The following is a 23,106-nucleotide window of genomic DNA, read 5'->3' on the forward strand; positions in this document are numbered from 1 at the left end:
TATGATGATTTGTTGCATTTATTTTCTAATTTTTTAATTCAACTCGAAGGCATTGCACAACCTGTTCTACTTTTTCCTCATATCATTCCAGGTTCTGCCCTCTGTCGCTTCCCAAATCTAACTTCTGTTGTAATTTTGCCAACTTTGCTATATATTCATCTGTTAATCTAGTTGTCACCCGCCTAGGATACTCAACTTGTTGTAAAATTACTTTATCTCGTGGGCTCGGGTTCACACCTGAAATCTCAAACTGCAGGGGGTTGTGATCACTACCTTCCATTTGACAGACCCGAAACCCCTTGATTAAGGCAAAATTCCAGGTAGACGTAAACACATAGCACATAGTCTATTGGGCAATTTTGTGTACCTATTTTAAATGTTTTCTTTGCTGGGCAATCTGATTCTGACCTACCATTCAGGCAAAATAGGCCATTTGTCCCCAAATAGTTTCCCAAGTTTATTTCTTGGCTTAAGGAAACACAATCTGGGAAGGTCACCAATATTATGTCATAATCCTCCAGAATTTCCGAATACCAAGGATCTACCTTCTTTGGGTTAAATTTATGATTAAAATCAACCATCTTTAAAATTGTATCTGTGCCGTATTTTTTGCATAAGGTATCTATATCATCTTTAAAATATCCCATCTCAGCCCCATATTCCTTGGGACACCCCCATTGCATATACACATTTATGAGGAGTAAATGTTCATGCTTTTTGTCTGCAACCAACAGAGATGGCCTGCCTACGAGCAGCCATTTACATTGAAGCCATCAATTATTGGGGTTTTGTCGCATAGCCAAGTTTCCTGTATGCATATAATCTCGGCGCTTTTTGCTAGCTCTTTTATATTTTCTTGTTTTGTCAATTCTCCAAGACCGTTTATATTCCAAGATACAAACTTAAGGCTATGTGACACCCCATTATCCTATTCCACATCATCTAAATATCCCTCTTCCCCAAACTCCTTATTATACCACTGGGAGGGACCTGCGAGGCTGCTTCTTTGACTCCAGTTCCCCCAAAATTTACCAATATCAGAGTTTTTCGCTACTATATTGAGGTTTCCAACACCTTCTCCAACTTCCTCCAGTAGCCCCACCTGTCTCTTCCCTAATCCTGCATGGCACTTTAGGAAACCTCCACCTAATTGGCCGTTCCCCTCTAATTCTCACTCTGGGATTATCTGTATTCCTTCCTTCAGTACCTCACTCTCCGCCTTCCCAATTGCCACCTTTACCAGGTCTAAGTAAACTAACACCCTGGTGATTTCCTTCCCTTTATAGTTAGCTTTAAAACCCACCTGCCACAGGTGTTTGGTTCCAATTCCTCTCAAACTCGGGCATTTTGAGAATGAGTGTAAAAGTTGAGACCTGTTTAGGGGTAAGATCTTCCTTGTTTCCCCCCCTCTCTGTACAGGTTCAAAATATAGCCACTTATTCCCAACTACCTCCTTTCCCAACTTAGGTATTATCATATGTGGCTGCCAATTGTTCTTCCTAGTGGCTGCAGTGGATTTACTACTTGCTTCTGTTCTATCCCATTGGTGGAAATCTTTATCAAGATTTTTTTCTTCGGGGTTAGTGTTTTATGGTTTGCTCTATTCATTTGCAGAGATGGTTTTAATTTGCGCCTTTATTAATCCCTCTCCAATACGCTTCTTCATTTCTTTTTTTGGTCGGATTTTTTGATAAACTTTATTCGATGTAGAAAACATCATAAAAGTATAAAACAAGTTAAAAAATCTCTTCATTATTTACACACTTTTGTACAGTATAGTGAACTAATGACCACTTTCCCCAATGTAGCCATACTATGCATTTGGTGAAAGGTGTAACATACATAATAAAAAGTAATGCAATGGGCAAAATACATTACATTAAAACCCAGCAGCGTCAGCTAAAATAAAAGGAGGCTAGCTCATGGCAGACTATTTATCGATTGTTCCTTTTTGATAAGCTTTTGTCTTATCCTCCATGCACTTCCAAGAAACTTTGCTGTACCACAGATTGCACTGGAGATTAGTGACTTATATGTTAAAATACGTAGAGCCACCCTATAGGGTGTACAACCCAGATTAATACAGACTGGTTTTAACCAGCTTAACCTCGCTTGGCTATATGCCCTACAGGCAAACATGAAGTGTGCAATGGATTCCGTGGGGGAAGCACAGCCCGGGCAGCCCACATCATTTTCCTTCTGGTCGCTCCACCCTCTTTGAAAATCACAGAGAGGAAGTGTGCCATACCTAAATTTTAGGTATAGCACCCTGTCTCCCGGGGACTCAATGAAGTCCAGGAAAGATTCCAATCTGGGGACAGGTTTAACATCTAGGAATCTCTCAGTCAAAATACCATTCTGGTTCTTACTAGCAGTAACAGAGACCCAGTCCCAGTACAGCTTTTTTATAGATGTTTTGGCGGTGGCATCTGGCTCTCCCATGCCCAGTCCAAACCGATTTCACCCACCAATTTTTTCAAATTGGATACCCAGCCAATTTTATATCCTGCACCCAGATGTAACAATTCACTTAGGCCAGAGGCATAGTGGCTCAGGTCAGGAGACCTCCTAAGCTGAGTCCAATACAATAGGGGACGCAGCCTTGCCACTTCATTTATTGGGTGTCTCCCAAAGTCGTAGCGGAGCGGGACTAGAGGGGTCGACAGAGGAAGCGAGAATAGATCTCTATAAAATTTATTCTCGGATCTCACTAGCTCAGAAAGATTTTCGAAACCCCACAGTTCCGCCCCATAAAGACACGTGGGCAGGGCCTTGCCCTCATATACTTTAATAGCCGGAGCTACGGGCCGGCTATAGGAAAGTCTCTGATGCCTGGCTATGGCCCCTGAAATCCGTTTATGGTTTAAAAGCATTTTTGACAAATGAGGAGACCACTTCATTTTGTTATTCACCCTAACCCCTAGATAGTCAAATGCCTCCACAAGCTCCAGTGGACAGTCATTCAGCCTGATGTTATTCCTGAAGCTTTTTGATGGTGCCAGAGCCATAAACTTGGTTTTGGATGTATTAATTACCAAGCCTCTGGCTTCACAGAACTTAGTAAAGCGATCAAGGAGTTTCTGCAAGCCCATAGGACTTTTTGAGATCAGGAGGGTGTCATCCGCAAAAAGTAAAGTCGGTGTTTTTTCCCCACACAGGGTTGGGGCATCGGCCATGTCCTCTCTCAAATGGTCCGCCACCCCATTTATATAAAGAGAGAACAGGGTCGGCGCCACTACACAACCCTGGCGGACCCCTCTCTGGACTCACTCTGGCAAAATTATCTTCGTGGAGGCGTTTAACAAGATCCAGGATCAGGGGAGGGATTCCAAGGTCTAGCAAAATCTGCCATAACTTGGAACGGGGGACCAGGTCGAAGGCCGTTTTTAAATCAATAAATGCCAAATACAGGCTACCCTTCTCGATGGTTACAGATTTCCAATAAATCAGACAAAGTCTAAATACCTGGTCCATCGTTCTAACGCCACATCTAAACCCTGCCTGGAAGTGGGACAGCACACCCTCCTCATCAATCCATTCTTTCATCCTCATTAAGAGGACCCTGCCAACCACTTTTTGAACGACATCAATTAAACTAATCGGTCTGTAGTTGGCAGGGTCCTCTCTATCCCTCTTCTTAAAGATAGTCACCACCTCCGCCCCTTTCCAGGAATCTGGTTCTGGGTGGCCGTTCACTATAAGGTTTAAAGATCTACAAATAAATTGGGCCCAAAGATCTTTTTTGCGGAGCATAAGGTCTCCTGGGAGACCATCAGGTCCAGCTGCTTTACCGGGCACAATCAAAGCAATGGCTGCTTGTACCTCATTGAGCCCAAACTGCTCTCCCTCAAATGGGTACAATTGGCTCTGGATCACTCCCTTGCTCCGTTAGTGCGAGCCCTTCGCCACCCATGTACAATTCCTGGAAATGGTCATGCCATTCTCGCCCTGCTATATGATTCAGTATTGGGTCTGCCCCCCTCCTCGTGCTGACATTGATGAGGTCCCAAAATAGAGTTGCGTCTTTCAACTGTGCAGCGGATTTAAGTTCTTTCCAGTGGGTTTCACTTTCTTCCCAAACTCGCTTTGCTATGTCGATAGACCTGTAGTACGATTTCCTTGAGGTGACAATATTTGTCTGGACCTTAGATTCTAAAGCTCTTGATAGGTCCTGCCTCCTTTTCCTGCAGTCATCAGAGTACCATAGGTTTTCGACCTTTGGGGAAAATCGCTTACTGCCCCCAGTATTTTTAACCTGGAAAAACTCCCCCACCTTATCCACGGTTAAAAGATATGTTTCTTTGAACTTTGAAGACTGGACAGGTGCGGGTGGAGTATCGGGGACAGCATTAAGCATTACAATTCTGGCATCCATAATCTTCCTAATACCGTCCAGAGACAACTCTCGTTCGGCAACCTTGGGCCATTTAAGGCGCCGATTACAATTAGAGGGCACGATTTCCCTCGAACAAAGCCTCCTGGTGCTAGCATGCTCAATTTGTGTAAGATCCGAATTGCGCACAAATTGCATGGACAAGGGGTTATGATCACTTTCACACCTTGAAATAACTTCCATATCGATGAGATCGACCCATGACCCGACGTCCCGCTATGATATAATCAATGCGCGAAGGCACCCTGGTTCTGATAAATGTAGGGGCTCCCATGGTATCTGATTTTGTTCTACCATTAGTTGCCCTCAGATTATGCTCTAAAATCAAAGCATTAATTTGGATGGCTCTTTGGGACCATTTCTTTATTGGAGGTAGGCTGAGGCGGGGAATTTCCCACTTAGAATCTAGATCCCCAGTGCCCAGGACATCCTCATCACAGAGGGGCTCAAAGGTGCATTTAAGATCTCCTGCGAAAATGATGCCCGCTGCAGAAGTGATAGCCGAAAGCTCAGAGTCCAGGGACGATATAATGGAGCTTACTTGGGCTCCCGGGGTCCCTCTAGCATAGATGTTAAAAATTTCTAAACCTCCTTTAAAATATGACCCACCTATAGAGATGCGGAGAATGTCCTGAGAAGGGGTTACATGATTTTTAACTAACCAATTCAAGTGGATGTTAACCCAAATAGTGAGCCCCCTGATGGCCTGCCTCTAGATGATCTAATCGCTGGAATATGGAAGGTGGAATAACCTGACCTATAAAGGGGAACTAGGCTCCATGTCTCCTGAAATAAAATGATGTCAAATTTACTAATAAAGTCACTCCAAAGTGGGTCAGCAAGATTCTTTTCCAAACCCGCAATGTTCCATGACAAAAAATGAATTAGCCTTGTGTTATTTTGGGTAATATTGCAGTTTACACCCGACACCCCATTTAAGTATGTGACTCCTCTAATTAATTGAGTCTGGTCAGGGTTATCAACACAAACCCCCTCCAGATCTAGAGACAAGGGATATCCTGGTGCGCTATACTCCACTGAATGTTGTTGTTCAGGGACAGATAAAAGGTTGTCTAGACGATTATTCGCTAGTCAGTCGACCTGTCTAAGCCCTGAATCGTCGCCCTCCTGCAATTGTGGCCAAGTGGGAGAGGAACGGATCTGGATCGAAGAATGCTCCGGTGGAGATGTCCTAAGCTCTAGCAAAAGTAAATTTTCTGCTAGAGAGGGATACTTAAATTCGATCTCTATACAGTCCAGCGGGGCATCTGCCCTGCAGATCCTTCTTACTCTCATCATGTCTTCTCTAATAATGGATCTACACCCCCTTACATAACGCAACCAGTGAATAGCTTTGTTATGGATTGAGTCCCTGCTTTCGAATCCCCCCGACATAGCTAATTTCGGGACATAAGTCATATACATTGTGGCCCTATTGGGGGGGTAGTATGGAGGAGGACCATGGGTGGCTCTAGACAATAGTGGTCTGGTCTTAGCTAAGGGGAGGGAGGATGTAATATAAATATGTTTCTTGGGTTGAGATTTGGTTTCAAGCGCCCCATTCCAAGTTTTGCCTCTCGTGATATCTGCATATGTTGTAACATTATCATTAGTGGGTGCCTTATTACCTACCCCCTTGTTCCTAGGGCCTTGAAGTGATACTGGGGAAATATTTGAGGAGGTATGTTTTATTATCCCCTGTGTAACCCTCCCCACCGGGGCAATATCCCCCCGTGTTGAAGGTAAGACAGGAGTCAAAGGTGATGTTACTTGTCCCTGCACTAAACTCTCCATCCTCTCAGTTAACAATGCCACCATGTTCTCCAGCTTCCTAATCCTAGCCAGTAGCTCCATCTCGGTAGTCCCGCTCCCGAGGCCACTGACTAAACTTCCTGCTGGGATTATATCCATGTTTTCCTTTGGGGCCAATGTGATCATATTGTTAATATCAGGGTCAAGGGGAGAGAACCTATTTGAGCATAAAACTGAGGGAAGAGTTATCTGGACCTGCTGCAGCGCCGACCCCAGGTCTGATAGCTGAGGCGAGGACCTGGTCGTGATAGCGTCCTCATGAATATCAGGTGTTGTCAATAAAGATGCTTGCAAAAGCTGATTACTAGTTTGCTGGTTAGCAAACATTGTAGGGATTGTTTTCTTTTGATGTTTATGAGTGGATTTGGCGACCCCCGTTTCCACATTTTCTGTACCCCTAGATGTATTGCAGCCAAGCGTTTCCTCGCAATCATTAACAATGCCTTCAATTTTTCAAGGTTTTTTTTAGCTTTTTTCCCTTTTTTGCTACTAACAGCGCTACCTCCCTCCATGTCTTTCCTCTTCCCCATTATGGGCCCCACAGAACGTATACAGATTTATACAGTACATAACAAAGCCAACGATATCATAAAAAGAGAGCCTTAGAAAATCTAAGGTTAATAAAAACAATATATTAAAAAAACAGAAGATAGTCTATAGATGTTGTAACAAGGACTCAAAAATAATAGGAAAAAAATAGAAATTTAAATGGGGCAGCTGCCACACTGGCACACAGAATGTCTAGTGGTAACCACCACAGTCCTTTACACTGATCGTAGTGCAGCCAAGTATGAACTACAGTACCTGTCGTGATGTGGGAGGGCGTGCACCGGTCGAAAGAGGGGGGCCCCAGCCCAGCCTTTGCCAGCCCCGGACGGTCCCTTCCCCACACCCAATTCCCTAGGGGTCTTGGTGGGCAGCATCTCCTGAGTGGCAATTTTTGGATTAGCCTCTTCATCCCTCCCCCTTTTTACAACCTTTCCTTTATCCTTTTTTTATGCCTTCCTTCCTATTAGGCTGCTATAATTAGTTGGCCTATATCTGGAGTATTCGCCCCTTCTTTTTATCAACATCGGGCATCTTGAAATATAAACATTGTGTGGGTCTTTTGATATTTCTGTGACCTTGGCGGAAGCTGGGGGCTACGGGTCTGGGACTGATCTCATCATAGTTGGCATTTGGCCTCTGATTCCTTGCAGCTCCCTATCAATCTTTTGTAGATGCATTTTTTGTGTTTTTAGAATGTCATTATTTACCATTGTGACTTCCAATAACCCTTGTAAGGTTCTTTGCAGCATCAGTATTATGTCCAACATTGAAGAAGAAGGGGTAGCTGAAATGTCTAGGTCTAGTGTAAGATTTTGCCCCACATCTTCTTGTGTTTCAGTTCTCTGGGTACCGTGCTGCTCTCGGCTCATATTCAGTTTTGGCCTTGTTGCTGTGTCTGAAGCAACCCCCCAGTCTATCCCTGAACCCTTGCTCTTAATCTCCAATGGGTCTAAAACCACTAATTCCTGATCCTGCAGTGAGAAAAAGCGTGGAGATAAGGGCAGCCGTGGTGCCGTTATTAAGTTATTTTGGCTTAGGAGTGATTGATTTGCCAGAAACGATTACTCCAGTATTTGCTCGCAAACATCGACTGAGCCATTCCCATTCTGCTGTTCAGCCTCTACATTCAGGGACTTTGTTGGTAAACACACTTTTTAGAAAAATGCTTTCCCACAAAATCCTTTAATGACTTTGAGGCTGGCATGCCCGCTTTTTTCCCCTGCGCAGATTCATTATTTAATCTCCTCTTAGGTGCTCTTTTAGCCCTTTCTCTGGGGCTCTCTAAGCTCTCTCCAGATGCCCTCTGTTCCATGGAGAGCTCTCTAGAAGCAAGGCTTTGCTCCATGTTGGTTTTGTTCTTCCTTGGCTCCATCACAGGTACTCGTAACTTATGATAGCCTAATTAATATGTTTTGTACAAGGCAAGTCCAGTAAAAATTTGTGCCAATGGAGACCAGTCTAGTCCCCCCTTGGCACGCGATTAATGATTCACTGGCGTCCTTCTGTCTGTTTCCCTGCGTTATTAAGCCCCTTGAGCCATCCTGTTTAATTGGCCATTATAGGGCGAGGGGTAAAACAATAAGCAATAAAATAATAGAACATACACACACTTACCTCTGTTGTGCTCAGATTAATTGACCTTGCCCTTTGCCGTGCTGACCAATACCTCCACAGAACCTTTTTGTAGATTAAACACAGTGTACTGCAGTTGTTGGATTTCTTATCCCTTGCCCAAATCAGGGAACCTGTAGACCGGTCAATTAGTCACTTACTGCTGAGGAGCAATACTAGGAACTGAGACTCCAAGCACGGAGCCTGAACAACAAGCCACCTGACTCTCACTAGCCCCTATAAATTCTAGCTTCCTTTTCCCCCGCTGGGCACTGGGGCTTCGGGTGCTACTTCCCTCCGGTTCCAGCTACGCCGGAGCTGCCCTCAACGTTCCCCTGCCGCCAGTCTCTCCGGCATCCACAAGAGTCCACGGGCGTCCCGATTTCCAATTTCCTCGGCTCATTCGGGTCCTGTGAACTCGCGCCTCTACATGGCGTCGTGTCAGCTCCCTCTCTGACGTCCGGGCGTGTCAAGGTGAATGAGGCGTGTCAGCAACGGCAATCGATCAATACGCACAACAGAGGAAAAAAACAACCTCAGACAGCTTCCCTTTCAATCAAAATACCAGACTAACATATCAACTTATCAAATTTCATATTTCACTATACTAATTCATCACTAATCCTTTATGGGTTCCGAGTAGCGTGCTACTCACCGAAAAAAGCGCTTCAACACCCCATCAGGGGTAACAAGCGCTATATATATATGCAAACCTCTGTCCCTCTTCTATCCCTCTGCTACCTTTCTCAATCCAAATAACCAACTAATATATCATCCACCACTCTAATGGGTTCTGGAGTAGCGTGCTACTCGCCAAAAAAGCACTTCAACACCCCAACAGGGGTAACAAGAGCTATATAAATACAAACCTTTTTCCCTCCTCTATCCCTCCGCTATACTTCTCAATCCAAATAACTGATTAATATCCACCTCTCAAATTACTTTCATATTTCACTGTACTAATTCATCATTAATCCTTATGGGTTCCGGAGTAGCGTGCTACTCACCAAGAAAGTGCTTAAACACCCCATTAGGGGAAACAAGCACCATCTAAATGCAAACCTTTTTTTTCCCTCCTCTTTCCCTCCGCTATCCTTCTCAATCCAAATAACTGATTAATATCCACCTCTCAAATTACTTTCATATTTCACTATACTAATTCACCACTAATCCTTTATGGGTTCCGGAGTAGCGTGCTACTCTACAAAAAAAAAAAAGTGCTTCAACACCCCGTTAGGGGTAACAAGCGCTATATAAATGCAAACCTTTTCCCCTTTTCTATCCCTCCGCTATCCTTCTGAATCCAAATAACTGACTAACCTATCCACCACTCAAATTACTTTCATATTTCACTATACTAATTCAACACTAATCCTTTTTCGGGTTCCGTAGTAGCGTGCTACTCGCTGAAAAAAGTGTTTCGACGCTTCGTCAGGGGTAGCAAGTGCTATATAAATGCAAATTCAATAGAATACAAAACAATAATTTGCATTTATTCAGAGGGGTCGGATATATTTGCATAATCTGTGGAGCAGGACCGAGCTCTGCTGTTGTCTACAAGTCATCGCTTCTGGCCATGATTCTAAAGTAGTAATCCCTCTAACTAAGATGCCTATCACACAAACAACATTGCCCCTCTGACATTGGCCTATGGCATTGTTGTCCTCAACCAAAAGTCCAAGGTCATCAAGATTTGTCAAGGTAAAAGGTAATCAAACAATGCATGTGCAATCACCCCTGGTGATGAAACTCACACCTGATTAGAACTATAAGTACTCATCCCATGAGAGGACAAAGCACCTGCTCACCTGCCATAAAAGCTCTAGCTATACTGTCTCCACACCACAACATACATACCGCTGTAACACAAATTCTAGCACTAGCGAAACACCCACCCTTCTGCAACTGGCGGAGGGATCAAAGTCCACAACTTAGTGTTACAGCAGTGGAAACCCCGGATGCACACAACCAGAATCAATCTTGTCAACATGACAAATGGTCAGAGACTGAACATTGCGGTCTGGACATGGAGACAAATGGGATTGTTGCAGTATTCTCTAAAGACCTAAAGTCCAATCTCAATATCAATATCTCAATATCCGCATTGCCATAAACCCATGGTGCTATATTTCTGTGCAACTGGGTCACTCCAGCACACAGTTGCTGTTGCCCATCAGTTGTCACACCCAACCAACCTTTTTCTTTATCCTTACCAAGACCATCAATATAGTGCTCAAGAAAATTAGCTACCATCATATTCTCCAGTGACCTATGATTCGTTAAAAAATTGAGGGAACATTGTATCCGATCTCTGAATTTCCTAAAGTTGTTGGTGTCATTGATCGCACACATGTTCCACTGATATGCAAATTCCAGGTAACAGGTATTCATTAACTTTAAGATCCATTGAATTTCATTTGTCCAAATGCCTTGATGCACACAAACACAATACCTGTAGTTCTGGGTGATTCCCTGGTACCCATTCAAAGGGATGGTATTTAGAAATAATTGTGTAAATCTTAATCAAACATTGGGGCACCAGCAATCACAGGTTCTTGATCTCATGCGTGTATATTGCCGCTCTAGCTCACTCGTTATAAGTAGACAAAACACAATAATTACTGTTGATGTGTGTCGTTTAGTCAACATATGTCACATCACTTGTAATTAAATCTCACCCTGCATGATACTGTGGTTGAACACATGGCTCAGTGTGGACGCAGATCTACAAAATCATGCACACCTCGATCCTCAATGCAATCAAAGGAGCATTTGGGCAATAAACATCAGGTTTTCTGCTTTACCCCATACTGGTCATATGCTGTTTTTCAGCCTGGACAAGATGTGCTTCAGAGTTGTCATTTGTTATATTTTACTCAGCATGACTATAAGGTGTTGTGCAACCAAGGTAGATGTGGAGGACATTAATCAAGAAGCGAAGAGTCCATGGGCCATGCATCGCAGCTAGGGGATGCTGATGAAACTCTCAGCAGGCGCAATGTAATCAGACATTTGGATTTTCTTTTTTTTTTGTGAATCTCTAAAACTATATATGTACGCAGAGACAATCAACTAACAATATTTCGAAACTGAAATATAATCATTAATATTTTGCCTCCATACAAAGCCACAAAAAATGCCCTATCGCCAACAAAGTAAATATTAGTACAGTGGGAAGCAGCCTTTAGAGCACGACCTTCAGCACGCGTGCATTAACCATGCATATGTGTGGTTAAGGCGTTCTAGCTGCCTAAACGGGCAGGGAGAGGAGCCAGAAGGATCGCTGCAGGAAGGACCAGGACACAGGGAGGTAGGGTGGGGTGGGGCTGGCAGGTTTGAGGGGAGGGACTGGTTTTAGGGCTCAGGGCGGTGGCCTGTGGTAGGGGAAGGTTTTAGGGCAGGGTGCTGTGTTTTGGGGCTCAGAGCAGGCGGGGAAGGGGCAGTTTTCAGGGCAGGGGGGAGTTTTTAGGGCTCAGGGCAGGGGGGTCGGGTAGTTTATTGAATGGGGGCAGGGATTTAGGCCTCCGGGCAGTGGAAGGGGTAGGGGTAGTTTAAAGGACAGCACAGGGATACGTTTTAGGGCTCATGGCAGGGGTTTTGGGTAGTTTTTGGTAGGCGCAGGGCATTAGGCCTCAGGGCGGGTGGAGGGGAGTGGTAGTTTTAAGAGTGGGGTTGGTTTTAGGCCTCAGGGTGAGGGTGAGGTAGGGAGGTAGGATTTTAGGGCTTAGGGCAGGGAGGGGAGTCGTGGTTGTGGTAATCCTTCCCACAAATATCCTTTTACCAATCATGTCTTCACCATGAAATTGCATGGTAAAGGCAAGCGTGGTAAAGGAATGCTGCTATGGTTACCCATTCGAAAGCACTTTAACATAATGGAGTAAATGACAAGGTCCATGGCTTGAAACGCGCCACCACATCCTCACATCTTGTGGTTTCAGGTTTGAGCTTTGCCATCAACCTGGCCTTGCCCTTCACATTTTTTTGTTCTTTTCCTTTACCTGGGTCACCAGTAGTGCTGCCTGCCCCTGTCCATTTTAGGATCATCTTCTTTACCTCAGGGAGTTCAGTTGGGTCAGGAGAACAAAGATAGCTTGTCTGCGACTTGCCAGTAAGCGCGCTGCCGCTGTGCGCTCTCACCTCTACCATTGATGCCTTTTGGCTGGTTAGCTTTCCCGAGCAATGTCCTGATCCTCTGACTCCTTTTGCTCCTCCTCAGCCACTACCTTCAAGACCTCCTCCAGGTTGGAGTTGCTGCAGAGATTTTTCAGAAAATTATATAGCCCCGGATACCTCACTCTTCTTCAAAGAACTGGCTTTCCGTCAAAGCAAGGATTAGATTCAAAAACTCATGCCTCGCTTACAAAGCCATGCATCTAAAGCATCCCCCTTTATTATGTGGTTCTTTCAGCAACTTAGTAGGCCAGAAGATGTTTGGAAATAAAACCTTTCTATACCATGAAATGTCGAAATGCAAGACCCAATACGCAGCAAATCGAGTCTTCTCCGGTGCCACAATGTCCCTTCAGAATTGCCTCCCTACTAAGCAGAGAACTGCACCCACCCTTCTGTCACTGGAAAAACGTCTGAAAAAGGACTTCTTCCTCAGTCACCTGAATGATCATGCCTCCCACAATGTGTTTGCTGTAACATTTGTTGCCTCCACTGTTCTGTTTCATCACAGTTATTTTCCTGTAATTTGTATCTTCTAGTTCACTCTCAATTGCACTAATGCCTTATACCATATATACCATAAAAAATAGTAAATAAAATAAATAAATAAGATTTTCACCAATCATAATTTATTTTAAGTTGATTTCGGTGCCCTGATGGTGTTTGCTTATATACCTTTTCAAATTTTCTTGGGAAACCTCTTTTCAACTCTACTTTTAATTATATGTTTTTTCTTGTTAAATGAAACAGTGAAGGAGAAACCCCCTATCCCTTTGCTCACCAACTTAGGGGCAGATTTACATGCCCCTTGCGACACTTTTGCGCTGCCATTGCGTCACATTTGTGATGTAACGGTGGCGTAAAAAATGCGGCTAATTTACAACTTGACACAAAGCTCTGCGTGACATTATACCTTTGTCAGGTATAAAGTATGCAGGGTAGGCGTTCCCACGCAGGAACGCCTCGTAAATGTGACGCAGTGAAATCTACAAGATTTCACTGCGTGTCTTTTAGGACGCCACTGCGTGAAAACCTTACGTCTGCTTAAAGCAGGCATAAGGTGTGATGCAGTGTATTGGGAATAGGCTGCAACATGCATTGCTGGAGTTGAGTCGTGCTTGCGACACAACTCCAGCAATGAGTGACTTTTCCGCCAACAGATGCGTCAGAATTTCTGACGCATCTGTAAATCCCAGCCCCATAGTGCACCGTATTGTAAATCTGGTGCATCTTTGGTGGTGCAAGGGTTTTTCACGCAGGCGCAGGAAACTGATGCATCTATACAGATGCGTTAGTTTCTTGTAAATCCGCCCCCTAGTTTTTACCTATGCCTTGCATGTTTCTTCACCATCATGTTCAATGGTGGAAGACCCCTTCGCACTCTTAGCTGATGCCCACGCCATCCTCTTCTATCCTCTTCTATCCTCTTCCAGCCCTACTGCCTCCCCATGTCAGCTGACATCCTGTAAAATATATCCTGATCTTGCTGTCACTGTTGCCGCTGCCCAGCTTGGTGTCACTAAACAGACCTTCTTGCTTCTTCGCTTTCTTCTCCCCAGTCTTTTTGGCAATTTCAAGTGGTGCACGGAAAAAAATACTTAGGGATAGATTTACAAGCCCCTTGCGCCACCGGTGCGTCACTTTTTGTGCCGTACCAAGGCGAACAACCTTTACAAGACGGTCTTTACACCGCGATACATTTACATTGAGGTCATTACAACGCAAGTTGTTACAACGACTTGCGCTGGATGGCGCTATACACTAAGGAATAGTATGATTTACTATTCCAACACCTTCCCTACTGTTACGTAGGCTGGAGTTGGAATAGTAAATCATACTATTCCTAAGTCCAGCGCCCTCCAGCGCAAGTTGTTGTAACTACTTACGTTGTAATTACTGCAATGTAAATCATCACGTTGTATCATCACATATTCCATACCAGTGGCACATTTAACTGCTCCATAGTTACAAGGACAGGAAAAGGCACTCTGAGTAACTTTTCCTGTCCTTGTAAATAGGGCCCCTTTGCACGCAGCACTTTGAGTCAAAGGGGTATTACATGGGAGTTGCTTTGGGTGTTCCCACGCAACACCCATGGAACCAGACAGATTTCCCAATTTACAAGGAATCAAAAATGTGGAAATGCGTGTGAATTCTACGTTCCCCTGGGGAGGCTTAGGGAGGCGCAACAAGGAGAAATGTATTCATTTCTCCTCGTTTTCTTTTCCTGTTTCTATGCGTGCTGCATTCTACAACACACATAGAAAGAGGAAATCACCTGTAATGATTGTTTTTGTTCAGGATGGGTTTCCTTCCTGCACATAAACAATCATTGAAACAATGAAGTTTTTAAACTTCTATCTTTTCCAGGTTGTTTTTGTGCAAGAAGGGAACCCTTCCTGAACAAAAATATTCTCCCCACGACGCAGGCATCCTTACACAATGGTGCAAGGGTGCCTGCGCTGGCGCTTGGCAGCAGTTTGTGCGCCAGCGCAGGGAAGCACAGAGATGCAACATATTGTTGTAAATATGTTGCATCCCTGTGCTTTGAATGTGACTCTGTGCCGCGCAGCCAAATGGCTTGTGGAAAGCACTGAGCCACTTTTTTGTAAATCTGCCCCTTAGACATAGTTTTGCAAACATTTTGCTGTGGGTTTGAGTCACAAAAGTGACACAAACCAGTGCAAAATGTTTTTTTATTTGCATTCCAGTGCAAAAGTTGTTACCACTCATATTTTCTGACACAAAACCTTATTTAGTAACAATAGCAGGCAGGGTTTTGCACGGAAAAATAATGCCACTTTGTAGCAGATGTTAAGAAAGAGAGATGCTTTTCCTTTTCTGAACGTTTCCCACTTTGCATGTGTGCTGCACTGTAAAACACATATCCAAAGTGGTAATAGTTTTAAAGTTTGTCTGGGCATAGTATTTGGCACTGAAAGGTGAGTCTTCCAATACAAACCCTATGCTAGACTCAACACAGATTCCTTTACACTATAATGGCGCTCGGCAGCCTGACTGTGCACAGGAGCTAGGGAGAGGAGAGTAGAGTGCTATATCTCTATAGATGTGGCACCTTCCTGCTCTTTCCCTCACACACAACGCATAAGCCTTGGGTGCTGCACTACGTTGTGTGAGAGCTTTGTGACAGCAGCGTTGGCTTTTTGATGCCTGAATCGTTTAGTGACTGCTGTATGTAAATGATTGCAAAGAGTGGGGAGAGGCAGTCTACCTCAAATATGGGGAACGGGTTTGAGTCTCGGCAAGGACACTCAACATCCTGTGATTCTGGATAAATCACTTAGGGGCATATTATCAAGTACGGCGTTAAAATTATTGCCGCTTTAGCAGCAGAAAACTGCAGCTAAAGCAGCGATATTGGGCTTGATAATATGCCAGTGAGAATTCCAATAGAAGCCCATGTTGACACCAGAACATGGTCTTCTAATGGAATTCTCAAAGGCATATTATCAAGCCCATTATCGCCGCGATAATGTTAACGCCGTTTCTTGATAATATGCCCCTTAATCTCCAAGGGGCATATGTATGAAATTCCCGTTTTGCGAATCCCAAATTGCGATATTTTGTGATTTGCAATTTGAGATTCGCAAAACGGGATGTAAAAAAAAAATCGCAAATATTTTGCGATTTCTTAATAATCGCAAAAAAGTCTCAGAAACCGCATTTGCGATTCCTTAATTGCGAAAATCGCAAATTAAGGAATCGCAAAAATGGGAATCTGCAATACAGGTGCAGCCTGATGACATCACAAACAGGAAGTTGGAGTCATTCCCTGCACCTGCTCACCTGAGCCACACCCAGAGGCTGTTTGGAGACTATGAGGAGGCATCCCAGGAGAGAGCAAACAGCAATGGAGTACAACAAGCAACCTGAGGGCAAGGATGCAGAGAAGAGGAAGAGGAAACACAAGTTTTCAGAAAAGGAGCAGGAGGTCCTCATAGAGGAGATGGTGTGCAGCCATGAGCTCCTTTTTGGTAAGAAGGCACTGCGTGTCCTAGAGGCAAGGAAACGCAAAATCTGGCTGGACATCCAACAGAAGGTGAATGCAGTGGGAGTGACCAATCGCACCATCGAAGAATTGCGCAAGCAATGGTATGATATGCGCCAGAGGTCGAAGGAGAGGGTGGCAGCCAGACTAAAGGATGCAAACCAGATTGGGGGAGGACCATCCACAGCAGCACAGCCAACACCCCACGAGGAGCTTGTGGAGTCGACTCTCCTGCCTGAGAGCGTCAGCGGTGTGGCTGACATCGACAGCTCGGACCCTGCATCCAGCAGCCAGGTAAGATGCATGCAAAATCAATCTGCACTGATCCCCATCCCATGCACAATTCCCCAACTGCGCTAAATATCCTCACAAAATGTCATTCCAATCCAAGTCTTACAGCACACCCAGCAAAGCATCATGGAACTTGTAGTACTATGTCTGACAGTGTGTCCATGAGACAAAGGAAATCTAATGCAACATGTGGGTTGGGGATAAGTGAATGATACAGTGTCAGAGTTTAGCCGATACAAACTGTAGGAACTTTATTGATGGCTAATTGCAGACAAAGACACAAACTCATGTAGTCCCCTTTACAACCACAGCACAATCCAGGGCACGTGAAGACACTGCAGAGGGAAGGAGCCTGCACAGCCTGAGGACTCCAGTGACGATACTGAGCAGATTCCAATCCAGCGCAGGAAGCGCACACATGTGCCCCCACTGCCTCCATTTGAGGATGAAATACTGGCCACAGGGGAGGACAGTGACAGAAGAGATGGGAGTCAGGGTGTGTCACACATGCCCAATCAGGGCACACCAAGGCCAAGGATTCCACCACAGGACACGCGCAGGTCAAGGCCCAGGAGCAGCACTGCCACTGATGCTGAAGAAACAGTATTTTCGGGGCTGGAACACAGCATGCTGCAGGAACAGCGCCTGCAAAGTAAATCCCTTAGGTCAATTAACAGGCAGCTATGCCGTATACACAAAGACCAGAAAAACATGGGGGAGGGCATCATGGCCATGGCAGGTGCCATCCGTGACCTGTGTGAGACTCTGAGGCACAACCAAGCCGCCAGTGAGAGGGCTGGCCGACGTGCCAATGCACGCCTTCACACATATACAAAGGCCGTGAACCGCCTCTGCACCACCACCACCACCCTGACACGCAGAAGCGTCACAATGCAGGTGGAAATGGCGCACTGCTGCCAGCACATAGCCAGAGGACTTGCACAGGTCACCAGTGCAATGGAGCAGCTGCAGACAGCCAACGCAGGTGGCAGCGCTCTCATGGCCTCTGGCGAGAGTGAAGACACCTCCAGTAGGAGCAGCATCACTCCTACATTTCCAGGAGAAAGACGGCACAGTTCCAGATAGGGTGCAGGACAAGGGAACACCATGGAGGGCACTCAGCCTGGACGCCAAACACCAACAATGCGTCACCGAAGGAGGTGAACTGTGCGGTGACAATTAATACAAAAAGGGTGAAGTAACCCAACTATGCGGTTTGCATAGTTACTTGTGCCTTACCTGCACTGTGTGCATAACATGTGCTGGGTACAGCTACACTTTTACTGATTGTGAAGTGTGAATAAACACTCCACACATTATTAAGCTTATTAGTCTCATGTCATCATTGCTCACCTAGAAGTAGTTTTGTGTGATCTCAGTCCGTCTCTGGCGTCCAGCAGCTGCCCCGACTCCTGACGCAGGTCTGCCAGGGGGAGCAGGGCGATCGTCATCCGATGTGTCGTGTCTGTATCGGTCACTTCTATTGTGGTGCCTTTCCTCATTGCCATGTTATGTAGCATTGCACAGCTTGCCACGATTTTACAGCAGGTCTCAGGGCTGTATTGCAGTGCGCCTCCACTTTTATGCAGGCACAGGATTCCAAACGTACGCTCAATGACGCAGCGTGTAGATCTGTGTGCCCTGTTGTATCTCCTCTCACTTGCATTTGCTGGATCCAGATATGGGGTCAGGATGAAGTCCCGCACTGCATGAGCACTGTCACCTGCAGGGATAGACACAATAGGTAAGTCAATTTCCCCACCCTCCAGTGATGTAGTGGATGTATGGATGTGTGCCATGTATTTACCTAGCAGGTATCCCTCCCCAAACTCTCCAGCACTCAGACGTCTGTGTATTCCACTGTGTCTAAAGATGAAAGAGTCATGTGTACTGCCGGGGTATTTGGGTACAATGTCAGTGATGATATACTTTGCGTTGCACACAATCTGTATATTGAGGGAATGGTAGCATTTCCGGTTTCTGTAGACATATTCAGTTGCTGATGGGGGTGTGATGGCCACATGGGTCCCATCGATGCAGCCAATGACGTGGGGGAAACGTGCAATCTGGTAGAAGTCCAGTTTTGTTTGCTGTAATGCCTGTTGGGTTTTTGGGAAGTATATGTGATGTGGGAGCCTCTGTAGCATTGCATCTAGAAAGGCATGTAAGAAGCGCGAAAGTGCACTCTGTGACACCCCACCAACCTCCGCTATTACCCGTTGAAAACTCCCTGACGCCAGGAGGTGCAGGGAGCACAGGACCTGCCCATGTGTGGGAATTGTTTGTGTCCTGCGTGTAGGGTGTTCCAAGTAGGATTTCAGCTCCTCAATCAGGTCCATTATGGTCTGTGGGTGCAGCCTGTACTTGTCATAGATGTCCTCTTCAGTGTGCTGGAACAGCGTGATGCGCAGCCTGAATATACGTTCCTGTCTCATTCTCCTCTGTGCAAGAGCCCAAATACGCAGCCTCCTGGCTATCACGAACAGTGCTGCCATTGTGGTTGGGTCTGTTGCATTGTGGGGTGGTTTAAGTACCTTGCACCAGTTTACCACCTGCATGCAATTGGTGTTAATTGCGATTTCTTATTTAGCGAATTTCGTGAAATCGCAATTTGTGACTTTTTCATACATTTGTTAGCGATTTCTTATTTTGCGATATCCTTATTGCGAATTTCGCTAATTAGGAATATCGCAATTTAAGAAATCGCAAACAAAATCGCAATTTTTGAGTATCGCAGGCTAAGAAATCGCTAAATTAGCGATTCCTTAATTTTCACTCGGCATGTGTGTCATACATATGAAATTGCGAATATTTAGTCGCAAACACTCTTTTTTGCGATTCACAGCATTTGCGACTAAATTTTGGTTTCATACATATGCCCCCAAGTATCTAACAAAAAAAACTGAATGTGTCCGTCTGTAATGCAACTGGTGCTCATGTAAAGCGCTCTGATTCCTGGTACCTCCGGGTCAGTTTGCGCTATATAAAACTCTGAAGAAAAAAAAAGTTGTTGATCCCAATGCTCTCGAGAATTATGCAGTTACCGTCCCTAGGTTTTGCTGCCTGTTGTCATACATCCCAACTTGATATAGAACACCTACTTGGAAAATTAAGTAGCATGCTTGCTTGATGTATTGTTTTATACTGTATGTGTTTCATCTGACCCTTTTCTTGCTGCTCGCCTCACACATCCCCTATTCTTACTCTGTCTTTCAGCTTCGCCCTGACTCTCATGGTCTTCGTCAACTATGGCGGTGGCGGCTACTGGTTCTTCGAGCACGCGCCATGGAACGGTAGAGTACCGCGTCCGTCGCAGCCTTTTAAGCAAATCAGCAGTCTAATTATTGATCTATAAAAGAAAAGGAATTAATATGGTGCACCATATCCTCTGCAGGCTGGAGTATTTAACAATGAACCCCACTTAAACTTCATAAAAGCCTCCTCGGCAGATCAGCAGAAAAATATTGATCTTGAAATAAGCACGTGAATACTAATTGTGTTTTGTGAGTCAACCATTGGAGGGTTGTTTTTTCTGAGGCTGGCATTTTATTCTGGACTTTATTGTGGGGGCCGAGGGAGTCACTGCTAATGTCCAAGAGAGTCTTGTCCTGTCCAGTCTTGCTGACCCTTTCCTTTCTGTCCTTCTATTGACTTTGAGGAGCAGATGAAAGCTTTTAATGTCTGGTTGTCGGCACCAATATCTGGGCTCAGTTCTGGCTACACTCCATCATTTTCAAAATGTGTCCTTCTAAGTGGCCATTTAGTGTACAGACATAGTGTACTTAGACGCTCATATCAATTAATAGTGATTAAGAGGTCCATCTTCAGAGCCATATATGTGTACCTCTCTGATCATTAACGACTACCTATCGCTACGTCTGAATTTATGATTTAACGCTGAACCCTTTTTTTAGTTCATATATGGTGGGTATATATACATAATATTAATAACTTGTTTTTCATATAGCACTTCATACCACAGATGTGTCATTACTTAAAGCTATAAATATCATATGTGCCCAAGTTTGGTAAAGCCAGTTTTGAGGAAAAAGTGGCTATAGATATATCTGTTATTCTGTTTGGGAAAGCTTAACAAACTTGAAGGACCCCTTTTATATACTTGCATTGTCTAATGTTTTGGAACAGAAACAAATCTGATTTGCTGCAATACCTCGGATTTCAGAGAGAAACCAGCTTGTTTCCTTTGCATATGATTGTGCTTATATTCACAGACCAAAGGAGGGAAAATAAAAGAAATAGGTTGTTTAGATCACAAAAACATGTTACCCTAGTCAAAATGATGCATACAGTGCACTAAACTGGTACATTAAAAAACTACACAAAATAAACAAAACAAAAGTACTTTGTGGAGCCAAGAATGAATAATGCACTTTCAACTCCCAAAAGATCCCTATCAATGGTTATGTACCCCAAGTGTTACGTACTGCCTTTGTCATCTTCATTCTCTACATGGAGGCCCATTAGACTCTACTCAGCTATAATAGCATAAGAATTCACCAATATGACAACAATACACAACTCTACTTGAACGTTACCTCTGCTCTAGACATCCAATGCCTCAAACACTTCCTGCACTTCATCCAGACCTGAATGCCCAGAGCTTGCCTTAAGTTCAACCAAACCAAGATAGAATTCCTGTTATTTGCCAAGAACAACAATCAAGAAATAATACCTACCTGGTTCAATCACATGAAACCTGATGGCTTCAAACTCCAACGTTCACTACATGCATAGTCATTTGGATTGATTCTGAATACCAACCTCACATTCAAGGAATACATAGGAAAAAACACAAAGATGGCCTGGCAGTCACTGTCACGTCTAAAGGAAGGGAAACCATTTATAGCAGAAAGTAAATTCAGAACTACTGTTCAAGCCTTCATACTCTTGAATGTGGATGGTGGTGTGCCTTGGGCCCCCTTAGAGGCATCCTATATGCACAGCAGACCTCATCAACAACTGAAGAAATATGATCACAGTACACCCATCCTGGTGGAACTGCTTTGGATCCCCTTGTCAGCCCCCACCAAGTTCAAAACCAGCTGTCACATTTGCAGAGAGACCATGACCAGCAACCCCACTTATTTGGTAGAGAAGCTCACCATCTCTCGTGACTCTGCACAACCGCAGCCAGACCACCATCAGACTGGAGACTAAGAAGTGTAATAAAGAAAAACACAAAGCAACAGTCCTTTTCCATCTATGCACCCAGTATCTGGAACAACATCCCCTTATGCAAAAGGACCTCCCCATGGCTGCTCTAATTTAGGAAAGAGTTGAAGATGAACCTCTTTAAAGAACATAAAGAGGCAGTAAAAGTACATGTCTGTTACCAGTCCCATCACACATTGACTGCATGCTTGCCTTCGACTCTGTCCAGAGGTCTGCTGCCTTATGGCTAAGGGGCGCTATACAAATACCACATTCAGACATACATACAATACATATGGGCGAGCCAAAGGCCAACTACTTATGCACGATCTCTCCCTGCCTAGTCATAGGGGTCAGGGAGAAATGAAAAAGCAAACACCCTTCACCCCAAACTAGGACTAGTGGTGGAGAAGGAGAGATAAATTCTCCTTGGCCTTGCCAAAGGGCAGTGAATGATTATAATGTCTAACTTCACCCTCTTCCTACTCTTGCCCAAGGCCCAAGAAGGGTTTTATCTTGTGCACCCCGTGCTTCTTCAATCCCCACTGCCATATTATGAGCCAGGGAGTGTCCCTTGGGCTGTGACGCCCTCCACATCAAATAGATTCTCACTCACCCTTCCAAGGCTCTCGGAGATCAATGTTGTGGTATCTTACGGCTTCCTCCATGCCACCAGCACAGTTGTGATAATGGTACGGATCAGCAATCAGTTGTCCTACTACTCCTTCTCCAGCATGCTTCTGCGAGAGATGGGCAGCTGTCCTGGTGTCTTGTCTGTAAGGAACAACAACAGAGTGACCCCTCTAGAACAAAGGGGACAGGGCCAATAAAATCAAACAAACCAAAAGGCTCACTCAAGTACTAATCCATGTCTTGCAACACAGAATGTCCAGTTATGTTATGTTATTGCGATTTACACAGTGCATGAATACACTCGGGTGTCTTGGCGCTAGCTGAACCGGAGCTTAAAACCAGAACTCTCTAATTATTGAACAAAAATCCTAGAAAGTAAAAAGCCATGTTTTAAGTTCTTTCCTGAACTGAAGCAAGGAAGGGGTGGCCCTGATATGAGGCGGGGGACTGTTCTAAAGTTTTGTAG

The 23,106-nt window shown here is 44.7% G+C and overlaps 1 protein-coding gene across 1 annotated transcript in view; it reads left to right on the forward strand.

The window, feature by feature from the left end:
* The window catches only part of LOC146867398 (heparan-alpha-glucosaminide N-acetyltransferase-like), a 1,041,362-nt gene that overhangs the window by 621,701 nt on the left and 396,555 nt on the right, over positions 1-23,106 (forward strand). Inside the window, exon 8 of the mRNA XM_085605125.1 lies at positions 20,052-20,128. Coding sequence (XP_085461251.1) covers positions 20,052-20,128 — 77 coding nt within the window. The remainder of the gene's footprint in view (positions 1-20,051; positions 20,129-23,106) is intronic.

Source organism: Triturus cristatus, chromosome 1_2 (assembly GCF_964204655.1).
Source record: "Triturus cristatus chromosome 1_2, aTriCri1.1, whole genome shotgun sequence".
NCBI lineage: Eukaryota > Metazoa > Chordata > Amphibia > Caudata > Salamandridae > Triturus > Triturus cristatus.